The sequence below is a fragment of the Leptonychotes weddellii genome, chromosome 12 (genome assembly GCF_054177405.1).
Source record: "Leptonychotes weddellii isolate Sample4059 chromosome 12, ASM5417740v2, whole genome shotgun sequence".
In the NCBI taxonomy this organism is placed as follows: domain Eukaryota; kingdom Metazoa; phylum Chordata; class Mammalia; order Carnivora; family Phocidae; genus Leptonychotes; species Leptonychotes weddellii.
This window is the reverse complement of record NC_138380.1, coordinates 77,162,133-77,178,276: the sequence shown is the minus strand read 5'-3', so window position 1 is coordinate 77,178,276 and position 16,144 is coordinate 77,162,133. Positions and strand designations below refer to the sequence as shown.

At 43.1% G+C, this 16,144-nt stretch overlaps 1 protein-coding gene across 1 annotated transcript in view; it reads left to right on the top strand.

Annotated features, from left to right (window-relative positions):
- The window catches only part of NAPEPLD (N-acyl phosphatidylethanolamine phospholipase D), a 12,043-nt gene extending 2,584 nt beyond the window's left edge, over positions 1-9,459 (top strand). The window contains exons 2-3 of the mRNA XM_081800658.1: positions 1,892-2,006; positions 6,111-9,459. Coding sequence (XP_081656784.1) covers positions 1,892-2,006; positions 6,111-6,239 — 244 coding nt within the window. The 3' untranslated portion in view covers positions 6,240-9,459. The remainder of the gene's footprint in view (positions 1-1,891; positions 2,007-6,110) is intronic.
- The last annotated feature ends 6,685 nt before the right edge of the window (positions 9,460-16,144 follow it).

Sequence of the window (16,144 nt, the reverse complement as noted above, 5' to 3'; positions counted from 1 at the left end):
CTATCAGTAGTCTTTGAACTTCACTTTTTCACTTAGTTCTAATGAAATCTCTCAAAAAACATCAACCTGTTTACAAATCAATTTCATACAGTATTGATCTTCACTCAATGTATTCTTAATATATTAGAATACCTTATTTGTAATTATGAAGATTTTTCCTGTGTCACAGTATATAAAGGTCCTGTGTACGTGATGGTATAATGTGTACGGATTAACTACACACATTCCCTCGCGGCATTCCCCCTTCCTGCTTGCCTTGCAGCTGTCTTCTTACTAAGCTGGGAGCAGGCCAGGAGCACAATATTTGCTCTGAGAGAATGAGACTGGAGCCTCTGCTCTGTAATCTCTCTCTCTGGTTGGTACTAACAGTTTCAGAAATAAGCTTATCAACAGAACTTCAGAGTACTCCTTAATTTACGATGATTACACCCAGACAGCTTTCAGTAGTATCCCTGTGGGGATCTCCTGTCACCAGATATTCTGTCCAGGCTGGTTAGGAAGTTTTGTTTATTCGTGTTTTTTTCTTTTTTTAAGTAAGCCCTATACCCAACATGGGGCTTGAACTCACGACCCCAGGGTAAAGAGTTGCTTGCTTTTCCGACTGAGCCAACCAAGCGCCCCAGGATGTTAAATTTTTATTGTAACTTTTACCCCAAATAAAAATTTTATATTTCAGATAGACATGAAGGTGGAAAAGAATATGTCCATCCCTGGGGCGCCTGGGTGGCTCAGTTGGTTGAGCGGCTGCCTTCGGCTCGGGTCATGATTCTGGAGTCCCTGGCTTGAGTCCCAGGATCGAGTCCCTCATCGGGCTCCCTGCTCGGCGGGGATTCTGCTTCTCCCTCTGACCCTCCCCCTCTCATGCTCTCTGTCTCCCATTCTCTCTCTCTGATAAATAAATAAAAAAAAACCTTTAAAAAAAAAAAATATGTCCATCCCTTTGATTTGCTGTAGGAGTTAAAAAAAAAATCAGTAGAAACACCAAAAACTATTTGCATCTTGCCCCGATTCTGAGTGTCAGGAGACAGGACAGTGCTGCTCTAATCCGCTGTTGAGTCGAACACAGTGGCTTTGTCTCTAGGCTCCCCAGGGGCCCGGCAGCTCCTAACAGTAAATAACAACCCTTTAGCTGTCGCAGATGAACTTCTCCGTGGTGCACTCTGTAAAACGCAGAAGCAGCTGTGTTGAGTCCCGGTCCACGAGTCTTGGCTGCGGCTGAGCTGGGAGTAGCAGACCTGAGCTCCACACCCCAGCATCGGGTGGAGCTGGGGTCCACACGCAGGCCCCCGCCTCCTGAGCCCTGCTCTTGCGTAGGCATCGGGCAGCCTTGCACTGTTTCCACACTCTCTCCCCATAGTCCCCCTCAGGTACCCTCCCTCTTCTTGCTAAATCCTACACCTCACCGCTCAGTTGTATGGTGTTTAAATAAAATCCTTGGATAGCAATTGATTTTTTAAATATCCTACACTAATTTCTGTTTGCTTTTTGCTTTAGCAAATTAAAAAAAAAAAAATGGTTTCAGCAAGTTATTCAGGTTCTCTTGAATTGTGCTTTTTGGCTTCTATTCTTGACCCATTAGTTTCTTTGATTCATACCAGGATTGCAAAGTATCTACTTTTTAAAGTAAGAGTAAGACAAACCTTCAGAATAAATGCTTGTGAAACAACATTTTGCCTCGCAAAGGGGAGCTTTGCTTGAGACTTAGCTATTGTGTAGCAGTTTGTGTAAGATTTTTGCTTATTTTGTATTCCAGCAGAAAAGTGGACTCAAAAGAGACGGTTTTGCCTGTCGTACTGCCGTGCAGAACCTTTAAAGGTTGATTAAATGAAGCAGTAATTAGAATTTAGTGTGTATTTCAAAGGCCAGAATTAATAAATTGCTGTTTTATCAGGTGGTTTATGAAATACCAACATGTAGACCCAGAAGAAGCTGTAAGGATTCACATTGACGTTCAGACAAAGAAATCTGTGGCAATTCACTGGGGAACTTTTGCCTTAGCAAATGAGGTGAGTTTGATTGTGGTAAACATCACTTTGGTTATGTGCTTGACCTAAGAGGATTCCAGCATCAGCACCCCCTGCAGTATGCTCAGAGGCCGGACTGGAATCAGACCCACCCAGCCCTCACATGCATTAAGGGGATCGATCACATTATTTAGTAAAACAGTATTTATATACAGTGGGGAAAAAAAAACCTCATTACATGCTGTGCTTTTGGCTTATTTCTGTAAACGAAGCATGCATTTATAGAACCAAACGTGTATAGTCTTGGAAAATAGAAAAAATGAACCATCATGTCCTCCCCCTCAAGGGGCCTTTTTTTCTACAGAAGATGTATGCGGGGTGTATGTAACTCTAAAACAGGTGTGGGAAGAAGTACTTCACTGTGCGACAAAGTGGTCTCACACACGAGTCATGGACTGTTACTGATTTGCAGGGATCAGGGAGGGAGGGCTTCCTGGAAGAGGGGACATCTGAACTTCCCTGTGAGAATGCATTTCAAGAGGAGGAAGGGGGCAGAGCATAGGATCGGAGGCAGCAAGCGAAAGGGGAATGGTGAGGACTTAGTTCAGCCGGAGTATGGCTGTGACATGGAGGGCCATGGGGGACGTGAGGCTGGACAGCTGGGAACTTTTTAGGACTATGTTATTCATCCAGTAAACAGTGATTGAGTGCTGTGTGCCAGGTGTTGGGATAAATGGTGGTTTTATTCCTAAACTGGCACAGAAGAGCTGATTTTTTTCCCGTAAGGTAGATGAATCCTAGAACTCTTATCAGCCAGGTTCTGGGATCAAGCAGAGGGATAGCAAAAAAAAAAAAAAAAAAAATTTCTCCTTTCCGGGATCCGGGGCCTACCCTAAGCAAAATTTAGAAATGGATGCTTGAACTTGGCATCTTCTGCTTTACTTTGTGTGGCCTCCTCCACATCGCAGGGCTATGCTGCAGGCACCCTGTGTTTTCAGGCTGTCCTAGGCGCTCCCTCTGCGCTGTTCCTGGCCTGCCCCCTCCCCCCAACCCCTGTCTGAATTCCCAGCCCCGAATCACGCTGGGGTAGGGGGGGGCGAATGAATGAATGACCCTGGGGCCTGGGAGGACGAATGAGACAGGAGGACGCGTGTGGATGTGAAGAGGAACTGGGATCTTGGCTTCCTGTGGCATACTGTACCATTCGGTGGCCATTTCTTACTCCATATATGTATCTTATGTGTGTATTCCACGTATATAGATCTAGATAACGTGTGTATGTTCCATGTACGATCTACACTGAGACTTAGATGAAGTCCTGCTATTTTATTAAACCTGTTCAAAGAGAAAAATCAAGGATGACTCCTAGATTTTCAACCTAATTGGGAAGATGGTCATGCTCTTTACTGAGATGGGGAAGATGAGAGGATAGAAACCTCCATCTTCAAGAGTTACTGTGTTGTTCAGCCTCCCAGGAATTCTTCCTGTTATAAATCTAACTACCACCTTTATTTCTTAATGAAACCTATAACAACTCAATAAGTCTCAGCAATTTAGAATGTGTTCACACTTCGACATTAGATGTAGAAACTGGACAACTATGAGTTTGTTAAATTATAGAGAGGACGGAATTTTTGGATATTTACCCTATGAGTAAACACTTTAAAATGATTTGCACGAAAATAGTTATAATAGCTACTTACTATAGTAGAAGCAGACTGAGGATGCCCTTAACTTGGCAATACTTAAATCAGATGTTGCTATATGTACAATTTTTATCTCAGGAATTATGAATTTCCTACATGATGTATTTAAGCACTAAAACTTAAAAGCCACTAGTTTTGGTGGAAACCAATTTCAGGCCTCACATAAGATAGGTTACCTTTTTAAAAGACTAGGGCCTTTATTTTGAATATCTCCTGTTGGAGTAGATCGTAAAACAGTGACCCTTTAAAAGGGAACTGAGGAGTTGCTGGGCTGGTTGCCCAGCTCTTAATGGAGCCAGAGTGTGGGCGCTTCCTCCGCCCCTTCACTCTTACCTCTAATCTGCTGTCTCGCTGGATTCATACTTGTTCTGTGGCCGTGGGGCGTTTTTACCTCTCTTGTGGGACTAAAGTGTTTGCACAATGAGACTGCTCCCAGTCACACAGAAGGCTTTCTTGCGTTCTTCTAGGGTAAACTTCTCAATGGCCAAAACAGCCAACAGTTGACCTATGAAGACACTCAGAGAGATAATGCAACATCAAAATCCACACTAAGATTAGAGCCTATTACTAAAGTGACTGATGAGCAAAGAAACAATTAGTGTAGGGTGATTGTGTAAGTGTGTTGTTAGCCAAGATTTGTAAGGCACCGGGGTGTGTGTGTGGGGGGGTGAGACTTAACAAAGCAAGTTATTTTTCGGTGGGGAAGAGTTTCATCATTTTCAAATCTCTTATACTAACATAACTTTGCAAGGGAACTATTTTGACTTAGGCTGTTAAAGTTACACTTTACTGGGGATATTTTAGCAATTTCCTATATGATCCAGAAGCCAGCGAGGGAAGAGAAAGGGTCTGGGTGGCCAGTACCTGTTAGCCAACCTGTATGTCTTACACCTAGTACGTCACTGGCCGTCCCTTTGTGGTCACCACCGCTAGTGCCCATCCCCCGCTCCTTAGGGAGGGAGTGCCCTCTGACCCCATCTATGGGCCTCTTTGGGTCACTCCCTTAATTGGGGGTTTCTTCAGTCCTGCGGCCAGCAGCCCACCTTTCACTCCCAAGTTTCCCCCATAATCCATGTTTATATATCCAGCTGCCTGCTTGACATCTCCACTTGGATGTCCATTACGTACCAAAGACTTGAGTTCTGATCTTCCCTCAAACTTCTTTTACATCTCAGAAAATGGTTCTAGTTACTCAGGTTAAAACCTGGACTTCTCTCTCTCCTGTCCCCCATCCTGTTTTCCCCACACACAGTCAGCTCAAACTTCAGAATATGTAAGTAATCTCACCCCCCTCCACATGGGGCTCGAACGCACGACCCCAAGATCGAGGGTCGCACGCTCTACTAACTGAGCCAGCCAGGCGCACCCCCCGAATATTTCACATTTGGACTACTTTTCGCTGCTTGGACTGTTTCCACTCTGCCCCTTCCCGTCTGTTCTCAACACCCTCAAGGGCAATGACCTTTATGTCTTGACTCCAGTTCCTCCCGCTCGTCTCCCCCCGACTGCCTCCCAAGCCCGGTGCCGTCCTCTGCCAGGTCTTGGGTCAAACGCTGCCTTCTCATAGAGGATCTCTTAGCCTGTGGTATTTAAAGTTAAACCTCCGTCCACCACACTTGTCACCCCTCCCTTTTTCTCCCCACACCGTGTTCACCACTCTGGTAACATCTTCTTAGCCATTTCTTATCATTCCCGTATGGTTCTACGAGTAGAACGTAAGCTGGCTGCTCCGGATAGGCGCCCTGAAGTCCATTGTTGCCTGACGGGTAGAGAAGACCCATCGCTGTCGATGGGATCAGAGGCGGATTTTTATTCCTTCTTGCATTTTACAGCTTTTCTAATTGAAGTTGAGAAAAGAAGAACCTCTGAATAAAGGGGAAAAAAACCAGGAAACAAAGGGAAATGAGGGTGTTCTGTCTTAGCTCTGATTCTCTGGGTCCTCCTTATACGCTGGAGACTCCGGTGTCGATACTTGGCTGGCGGTTTGAGAGTAACAGCCTTCTCTGAGCCAGAAATCTTTTCTCCAGCGTTTGCTTACACATACACACTCTGACTTCTAACCTAAGCTCTATGTTCTTCCAAGATCTTGGTAACATCTCATTCTGTAATACTGTCTTTGGTATTGATTCCATTTAGATTAGAATTTCATGTAGTGAAACAGTGGTCAGATTTCATGCAGTCCGGTGATGTTTAGCCTGAGTTGCCACCACATTTGACATTCATGATATTCGGAGAGGTAAGTGTGGTTTTTCTGTTGGCTTCATTAATGACTCTACATTAGAAGCTGTGATTGACTCATTTGCCGATGCTTGAATGAAAAGGACGTTATTTTAAGTTGGTATATGTTTGTTATTTTAGTTTCAACTCTTACTTGAAATATCCCCCACATGTATGCATGGTTAATCCTTTTCCATTTCTTCCCCCGTCTGCCCTTTGCCAGCATTACTTGGAGCCCCCAGTGAAGCTGAGTGAGGCTCTAGGAAGATACGGACTTAAGACGGAAGATTTTTTTGTCTTGAAGCATGGAGAATCCAGATACCTCAATACTGATGATGAAAACTCTGAATAAATGTGAGCACAGGAGCTGTTAGTGACAAAGGTACCCTCTAAGCTAGGGAAGACTAAGAAACTCATGAATACGAGGATTTTTTACATTTGGAAACAATTTTGACAAGTTAGTGTTTTGTTTTGCGTGATAACTTGCTACTCCGCCTACCAGGTCATACAGAGAAATGAGTTCAGAGGTGGGTCATTTACATAATGAATTGGCAAAGGGGAATTCAAATCCTGTCTCGATGGTAGAAGCATTGCAATGGAATTTTTTTTCTTTTTTTTACATTTTTTTAGTGGTAGAATTTGGAGGTTATGAAAACTGATTTTAAGGTCTAATTTCTGTTCTTCTGGTTAAGGGCCTCCTACAAGGTGAGTCTGTCTAGCAAGATAGATTCAGAGGCCACACATATAAACCTGTTTCTCACACTCACACGAGAGGACGTGAGGACACGGCCCCCCACGTGCTTACAGCAGCTCTCCTTGCTCCTTGAGGATTAGCTTATGTGCCACATGTGAAGTGGTTTATTTTTTTAAGCATAGAAACATAGGAGGTTGGGCGAAGTTCCCATTTTTAAAGACTTAATTTTTTAAAAGAGGAAGAGTATTTTCTGTTTTACGTCTACAATCCCGAATCAGAAGCGGAGCTGGACAGGGGCAGGGAAAGGGGTGGTTATGAGGACACGATGGGTGACATTTTCTATTTTTAATCTAAAAGTCAGACTTGCTAAGCACAAAGATAGCTGCCAGGAAATATTTTACAAAGATAAATGCAGATCTTAAATAATTCTCTGTATTCCATTTTCTCTCCATCTACTCATTTTCCCTCTTCATTTCTTAGCTCCAACCATGAGTATATCAATAAGGTCTATAAATATTTTGTTTTACAGGATTCAGATGGCTTATATTTTTATATTAAATGACCTCTAAGCACGATTCTACTTTGACTAAGCTAGTGTGGAATACTAGCAGTTAAAAAAGAAATGATGATTTTGGGGAATTAGCTGACCTGAGTTTAGTCCTGTAAGGGCTCTGTGGTCACCTGACTGCTCTGAACCTTTCATCAGAGCCAATCGGATACACTAGAGGCCCAGCCTGTCTTCCTGCTCCCCAGTCTCGGTGAAGTAAACTTTATTCACACAGAATAATCACAATAGGTTTTCTACACCAAATGCTGCCCTGGTGGTAATCTCTCTATTTGCACATACATATATATGCATTCCACCTGTTAGCCACTTAATCTCAGTTTTAATCCCACTTCCACCACGGATTTTGTGTATCCTGCCACAAGTCACCTATGCTCACTGTGCCTCAGTTTCCTCATGTGGAACAAGAGGACATTTTTGACCTACCTCCAAAAAATGTGAATAGTGATTTTTTTTTTTTTTTTTAAAGCACTTTGAAACTATAAGGGAGACCTCACTGCCTGATACAGATCGGTAGAGCTGAAAGCTGAGAACAGGCTCATTGGCTGCTTTTGATAGTGTCTTGTTCTTGCCGCAGATTCAAACATATATATTTAGGACATGAACCCTGAACCTTATCTCCTTTTGTAAATTCGGAGGGTAAGAGCCAAAATAAATGTCAATGATCTTTATCTTACAGTGATGCAAATCGGGCCAGGGGAAATGTGTATATAATGTATGTGAATGTATGTGATTTGGGGCACTAAAGCACAATTTCCCCATCAAATAACCTTCAGGAAAAAACCAACGGAACAGCCCTAAACCTTTTCACTCCAAAGGAACGTTGTAGCAAGCGGATGGGAATGGAGCTGGTAGGTTGATGGTGGACGAGCTTGGGGGGGGGTTGGGGAGGCGCGCGGGGCTGATGCCCTAACGCTCACCTGTGTGGCCGCCTTCCTTGCTCTTGCATGCCGCGTTGAGAATGCACCTCTTCCCTCTGCTCTGTGGAGCAGACCAAGTTCGTCTTACTTTGTCTTCTCCGTGAATGGCCCTGACCTGATCTCTCATTCACGTATACCGTGTCACTGCGGGTCTCTGAGCACTTTGTTCTAGTTCCGCTTACTTGGGCCTGCAGTGTTTTCTAGGCCTGCTCGCGAGCTTTAATTTTTATTACCCTTCACCTTCTTTCTACGCTGACATTTTGTTCGCGAAGAACTACATGGAGCTTCATCTCTCCTTGTAGAATCGCGCTCGATTCGCGTGGCTTCCGTGTTTTCACTTAGCTACATTTTTTAAGGGTTTAAGTACAAAAGCAAAACCAAATTTTGAAAAATAAGCCAAATCCACTCTCTTGCCTCCATTCAGTCTTAAGTATGGCGTAATGCCTTTCACTTGGTCTTCTCTGATCAGTTTCATTTTGCTCTTTTGATTAGCCAGCAGCCATTGGAACCTGTGCGATTTTACTAACAAGTCCCTTTCTCCTGTGGTAAAGATGTTCCTCCTTGCCCAGAGCCGGGGGAGGGGATCACTCACCGCAGGAAATCTCACCCAGTAAAAGCCAAGATGTGCCCTGACCTACATAGATGAAGATCTATTTGTGTACTTTCACTTCGTAATCTTTTTAAGGTAGTTAAAAAGGACTCCCCCTTTTTCTCTAGCATTTTGACATTTCAAACTCAACGCTCTGATCTCCAGGAAATGGGATTAGCTATTCAAACTAAAAACGGGGGAAAAGAAGAGAGATGGGGTTTTAGAATCCAATGCTGCTGAAGCCCATCAAAGCCAAATCCTACTTTCTAATTCTGTGCCCATTTTGACTATGTATTTTCATTAAATAAGGAGGCAGATTAAAATATTCGTTAATAAGAAGTGTGCCTTTCAGGGAATTGCAAACTTATAGCCAGCATTTATCCATCAGTGCTGTAGCCAGCTGGGAACGTCCGTGGTTTCACCTGAATACTGAATCCTTTTTCTACTGTAAAAATATTTCTTGCAAGTTTGACTTCTGTATCAGGCTAACCCTGCCTGTTTGAGGATTTGTGACTTCCTATGGAAATCCATGTATTTACAAATGAAATTTAACGTACTCGTACAGCTTTGCCTTAAATACCTGGAGTAGGAACGCCGCTGCTTGCATACTGATATCTACCTAGTACTGAGCATGGTGATGGTGAGGAACTGGAATAAGACCTGGCTGAACTGAAATCTATTAATAGTATTTTTATTCCATAAGCTATTGTGACACTATAATGACAAATTTACAATGTATGAAAATCTCAGCTAAGTAAAATATGGATGAAAATTAATAAAGTACTATCAAGAGAAAATGTATAACCTTGTTTTTTCCTTTTTATTTAAAAAATTATAAAATTTATGCTGATGGTTAAAAAATTCCAATGCTAGAAGAAGGTATACATAGAAAAGTCCTTTCCTCAGTCCCACACTCCCAGGAGTCTGGGTATCATTCTAGAAACTATTCTCTCGATAGAAGCGTAGTTTTCATTTAAAAAACACATCCACATTTTCTGGATGCCTTTCCACATGAGCATGTTCAGATTTGATAGATAGATAAACGGCTTTAACCAGTTGCCTACGGATGGACATTCCGATCGACCCCAGCCCCCCACACACTGCATCTTCACAGGCTGGCACATCCGCTGGGAGTGGGGAGGACGAGGATTAGACCTCTGGGAGCGGTATGGCTGGCCTGGCCGGTGGCCTCGAAGACTCGACTCACTAGCACGAGGACAAGGCCGTTCCTGCAGCAGCCCTGAGCCAACTAGCCAGTCACACACGAATGTTGTCTCAGACGGGTGCAAGGTTAGCTTACATGTAAAGAAGGCAACTGTCCTGTCACGTCGAGGAAGTAATTGAAGTAAACTCAGCAAACGGCAAAATGAAAAGAAATGGTGTTAGAACAAGCTCTTCTATTCATTTAAATCAAGAAAATGGTTCAAAATAAACCGGAAGACCATGGCAGTGTCTAGCTGTGTTAATGATGAAATGTGATATTTACTGTTTAGATTCAGCAGCTGGACGAATTTCAGCTCCCTTAATAAGAGGGAAGATGAAAACCGGGACCAATCAGAACTTGGGTAGGACTGTCACCTTTTCCTTCACATCCGCATCATGGTGTTCAGCTAAAGCTCTCATTTTCTGGGCACATTCTTCTCCATATAACAGGAAAAACAGGGAACCTTTAGGGAAAGGCTGAATAGCTAAACAGCCTTCTTTTTTGAGGCAGTTATTTATATTCTGAGAGAGTGTAAGAACTCGAAGAAGAATCTCCTTTGCCACGTGGCCATCATAAAGGGAAAGAAATGAGGAGTCCACCTGAAAGAGGAAACCGTGTTATTTTAATAATTTATGAAAACATTTTTCATGTATATTTTTACATTTTAAAACTATATTGAATACATTAAAAAAAAAAAAAACCTGGTCATAGAAAATTATCCCTAAAATTGTCTAACATCAATGTAAAAATCTTATGCAGCCTTACACTTTATACTAATGGAAAAGAAGGTTTCACTGTTTTAGCTGAAAAATACTATTTTTTTGGAGTCCTAGAAGGTAGTCATTGGGAACAACTCCCATGCCCCTTTTAAGGTCCATCATCCAATCTTCCTGGGGGCTCCTCAATTGCCCAGACACGGCCTGCCCACTGTACCCTGTGGGGCCGGGGTGCAGGGAGGAGCGGGTCCCTCCCTTACAGGAGTGGAGGCCCGTTTGGTGTCCACACCACCTTTGCTTCCTTCAGAACACTTATCTCAGCTTTTAATTCTTGTGTTTGTTTTTGTCTCTCCTCATAAGCTGCACGAGTGTGCTCACTGGTGTGTCCTGGCCCTTGGCTCAGTGTGTGGTGCGTCCTGGGGATTAGTGTTTCAGCACCCGTCAAGAGACATGTGAACACAACCACGTCAAGGGGAAGAGATGCGGTCACATAAGTGTGCCCCAAAATGGACAGACAGAACAATTATGATTTATGGTTGTTAGGAAGGACCCTTCCAAAATGAGTTTTTCAAAGTAAAACTGGTTCATTACAGAAAATTTAGGAAATTCGTGTAGGCAAAAAACAAAAAAACCCCTGTGCTCCTCACAGATAATCTCTGTTAACATTTTGGGATAAATCTTTCTAGATCTGTCCAAATCTATATATATTTGTATACTTATAAAACAAATATGTCAGCTACTTACTTGGGCACCAAGTAGCCCGTCTGCCATGGCTGGATTTTCAGACAAATTCACAAGCAGTTTCAAAACCTGAACCTGAAAGAAGAATCCTACTGGTTTATTTCAGACCAGCGAGCATGGATTTGCTCTCCCCCGCACACCGTCCTCTCACTGCGTCCGCATTTTAAAGTCCGGCCCGGGCTTCACCGTTGGGCTCCAGTTCTCCACCCCACGGAGCCCTCTCCTCTACCACACTCCCGGAGCACTTCTCACACAGCAGAGTTATAGAAACTGTATTCTTCCATGTTAGGGAGAAGATGGTGACTGTCTCACTGTCTACCCGCCTCGCCCCCTAACTCAGGGTAATAGGCTTAACGTTATGTTACATAAATGATCTTTATTACAATTACCGGTAAGTGAAATATCTTTGGAACAAAAAAAGGAATCTCTCCAAGCCGGTTTATTTCTATTTAAGGTATGAAGATCTTGGAACAGTTTGGTTACCAAGACTAGATAAACATATGGTCCTTTTCTTTTTAGTTAGGTTACTATGAACCTTTGAGTTTTTTATGTGAAAAATGTTTTGAAATCCTTTAAATAGGCAATAATAATCGGCAAACAAATGTTAACTTAGAGCTGATGAGCTAAACTATCAGCATTCCTATCACTTATAACTGGTCAGTACTGTAGCCCCCCCTTATCATTCCAAGGGGATACATTCCCAGACCCCCAACACACGCCTAAAATCACGGATAACAGCGCACCCTATATATACGTTTTTTCCTATACATACATACCTATGCTAAAATTTATAGATTACTCACAGTAAGAGATTAACAACAATAATAAAAAAGAACAATTACAGTCATCTGTAGTAAGTTATATGAAAGCGGTCTCTCAAAATATCTTTCCAGTTTTAGTATATATGCTGCTGAAGGGAGCATACTCTCTGAAAATATCTTATTGTTCTGTACTCTCCCTTCTTGTGATGTGAGATGATAAAATGCCTGTGACGAGGTGAAGGGAGGTGAAGGACAGGTGGTGTGACGCCGCACTGGGCTGCCCCAAGCCACTGACGGTAAGCCAGAAGGATCATCTGCGTCCCAACTGCAGCTGACAGCAGGTGACAAACTGTGGAAAGTGCAACCACGGATTGGGGGGTGGGGGTGGATAACTACTATAAAAACGACATTCAAATAGAACTCCTGTTTCAAGACACAGGTCGTACAAAGCTATACTTTATACAAGAGACTTGAAGTTACACCAAGTGAGGAGCGGGGAGGGACAAATGTGCTCTCTACTAGACCTGGAAGGGAACCCAGATCTTTATTTTAGAAAACCTTTTTTTATGAAAAAGGCATTGTGTGTTTCCTGTAGAACATTTTTATTATTTATTTTTAAGTAGCCCCAACGTGGGCTTGAACTCACGACCCCGAGATCAAGACCCGAGCTGAGATCAAGAGTTGGATACTTAACCAACTGAGCCGCCCAGGCACCTCTCCCTATAGAACATTTTTAAAAAGTGATTAGTACAAAGGAGAATGAAATTCACCCCTACTTCCATGACCAAAACCAATCACCAATATTAAGTTTTGTTATTTTCTTTCTGGTTTTTTTACACACCTATATACTCTCATAGTCCTTTGATCATGTTGTACATACTAACTTGTTAAGCAGGATAAAAGGCTTTGCTTAATTTATCAACTATTTAAAAAAATTTTATGAAATTAATACATGGTTATGATAAATTTCCAACCATGCAGAGGGGAACTAGGGTGAAAACAAAAACCACCATCCTATCTGCCCATCCCACCCCCCCAGCAGAAACCCCTGGTAACAGTTTAGGCAGAGATCATGTTTTTCAAACAGATATTCTTTATGATTAGAGCCTCTTAAGGTAAGAGAGGAAAGACAACTTCCAACCGTTCGTGCAGATCTGGTCTAGCCTGACTGGCCGCCAGCAAAAAGAATAGGTGTTAGGAATAAACACTTGTCTCCAATGTCAGTGAAGTTTGGATTAAGAAAACAGACAAAGAGTTCTGAAACAGGAAGGTCCCAAACCTAGGACAGAAGTCTGGATGAAGTCAAAATCCACAAGGCCCCCTAGTGGCCCACGCAGGCAGGTTTATAACCAGGGAACAGTAACAGCAATAATAATTATTCATCATAAGTCAGTTAGGAGCCTGAATTAAAATTCCATGTTGCTATGCTCTGGAGGGAGTGAAACATGGGAAAATAATTTACAGAGCACAACTGCAGATTAAAAAGCTGCAGGTATCCCCTGCTTTTCGAACGTTTGTGTCATGCCACCTCCCTTTTATAAAAGACCTACGTCATTGGTACCTGTTTTGATGAACCAAAAGAAATCCAAACAGGATTTTCATTTTTACAAAAAAAAAAGAAAAGAAAACAGCATTGGAGGGGCGCCTGGGTGGCTCAGTCGTTAAGCGTCTGCCTTCGGCTCAGGTCATGATCCCAGGGTCCTGGGATCGAGCCCCGAATCGGGCTCCCTGCTCAGCAGGAAGCCTGCTTCTCCCTCTCCCACTCCCCCTGCTTGTGTTCCTGCTCTCGCTATGTCTCTGTCAAATAAATAAATAAAATCTTTAAAAAAAAAAAAAAAGAAAAAACAGCATTGGGTGTTTGTTTGCAGCGAGCGTTGGGGGGGCAACACCCCCCCCCAGACGTACACTCAGCACGTCCTCATCAAGCAGCCAGATCTCTGAACTGTGTCTGTGAACATCTGTGCTTATCTTGATTTACTTGGTGCATCTGTTAGCGAGATATGTTCCAAGCTATCAGAAAAGTCAGAGAGAGGTTTTTTTGGGGGGGTGGGGGGTTCTGGGAACGCTCAAAAATGTCTCCATATAAATTACTGGTAAGCGCCGCTGAGCTTCCCGCCATTTTGGCTTAGGAAAGGTTTCATGGGAACGGCCTATATCCGGGGAGCGGGGACACCTGGGTAGTATTTTGGTTTGAACCATGTTAAGTCCTCGCTTTCTCTTACCACATGCGCTGTCTCGTGGGGACTCCACATTTCCTTTAAGCCATTAGTTTTCTTTGCTCTCACTGCCGTTTTATTAACACAAGAATTATTTATGTTAATCTTCCATTATTTATATTTGGTTACGAATCAGTGTTGCGCCCAAAAGGTTGTTATAGTACGCTGAGATCTCTTATTAAAAATAAGATTTTGGGGGCGCCTGGGTGGCTCAGTTGGTTAAGCGACTGCCTTCGGCTCAGGTCATGATCCCAGAGTTCTGGGATCGAGTCCCGCATCGGGCTCCCTGCTCCGCGGGGAGCCTGCTTCTCCCTCTGCCTCTGCCTCTCTCTCTCTCTCTGACTTTCATGAATAATAAAACATTTAAAAAAACAGAGATTTTTTTTTTTTTTTAAAGATTTAAAAAATTTATTTGACAGAGACACAGTGAGAGAGGGAACACAAGCAGGGGGAGTGGGAGAGGGAGAAGCAGGCTTCCCGCGGAGCAGGGAGCCCGATGTGGGGCTTGATCCCAGGACCCTGGGATCAGCCGAAGGCAGACGCTTAACAACCGAGCCACCAGGTGCCCCCCTAAAAATAAGATTTCTAAAAAGTCATTTCGGTGGTTATTTATTAAGAAAATATCTAAAACGGGTAGATTTTCTCACAAATGGATTACTGTCCAAAAGTTCATTTGCAACTTGGAACTTTACACTCATTTTTTATGGAGAAACAATGTTATAATTGGTGGTCAGGTTCCCAGACAGACCAAAAAAGCAAATTTTCTATCCCAGAAACGCCGTACCAGGCAATGGAATGGAAAAACAAAACAAAAAAAGAACATACTATTGTGGTGTGAGTCATCTTCTAAGAAGTCATAAAATATATTGAAACACAGACCGTGTCTGAGACAGATCCATATGGCCCCAAGGCCAGACTCGCCTGGCTCTGAACCTCTTGTTCCTCCTGAGGTTTTGGGTAAAGCAGCTGCAGACACAGGCAGAGGAGATCTGTCCTATATTTGTGATGCTATAAGGTAGAGGTAAGGGTTTCCCTGGGGCCTCAGAGGCTGGAAGTTACTTTGTTCCACTGGACAGAGATGTCGATGGGTGCATGCATTTTGGAAATTGCCTATGGATGGAGCATATTTCAAAAATATTGCTAATAAGATTATTACATTTAATTTTGAATGCCTTTGGGTACATCTTAGGCCAGATCCAGCTAACTCTGGCTACTGGAAATGTGGAAAGCCCAGAGCAAATTTTAAAAGGGCTATAGTGAGGCTCTCCTGTAACCACATTGGGTAATCCCAGAAAGAACCTCAGTGATGTTGAATATTTGGAGTGTGGCCCTAAAATGCTCTGCGTTCTTCTCCCACCTGTGCCAGACAACACAGACCAATAGAGTAAAACGCTGACGAATGACCAACCCAACTCATCAGAGCCTTTGATTAGTCTACCTTCTGTTTTTATGCTATTTCTTGAAAAATGGCACTTGAGAAAAATGCCCACTAATAGCAGAGGTTTACTCAAGTTACTTTCACGGGGTGTCTCCTGAGATCCTACTTAAGTAGGTCAACTCTGTTGCCTCCTACATCTGCGTAACTGGTTAAAATCAAGCACCCAGGGACGCCTGGGTGGCTCAGTCATTAAGCATCTGCCTTCGGCTCAGGTCATGATCCCAGGGTCCTGGGATCGAGCCCCGCATCGGGCTCCCTGCTCGGCGGGAAGCCTGCTGCTCCCTCTCCCACTCCCCCTGCTTGTGCTCCTGCTCTTGCTCTCTCTGTCAAATAAATAAATAAAATCTTAAAAAAAAAAAAAAAGCACCCAGACATCTATTACTAACTTAAAAGTGGTTTTCAAAACATTTTTT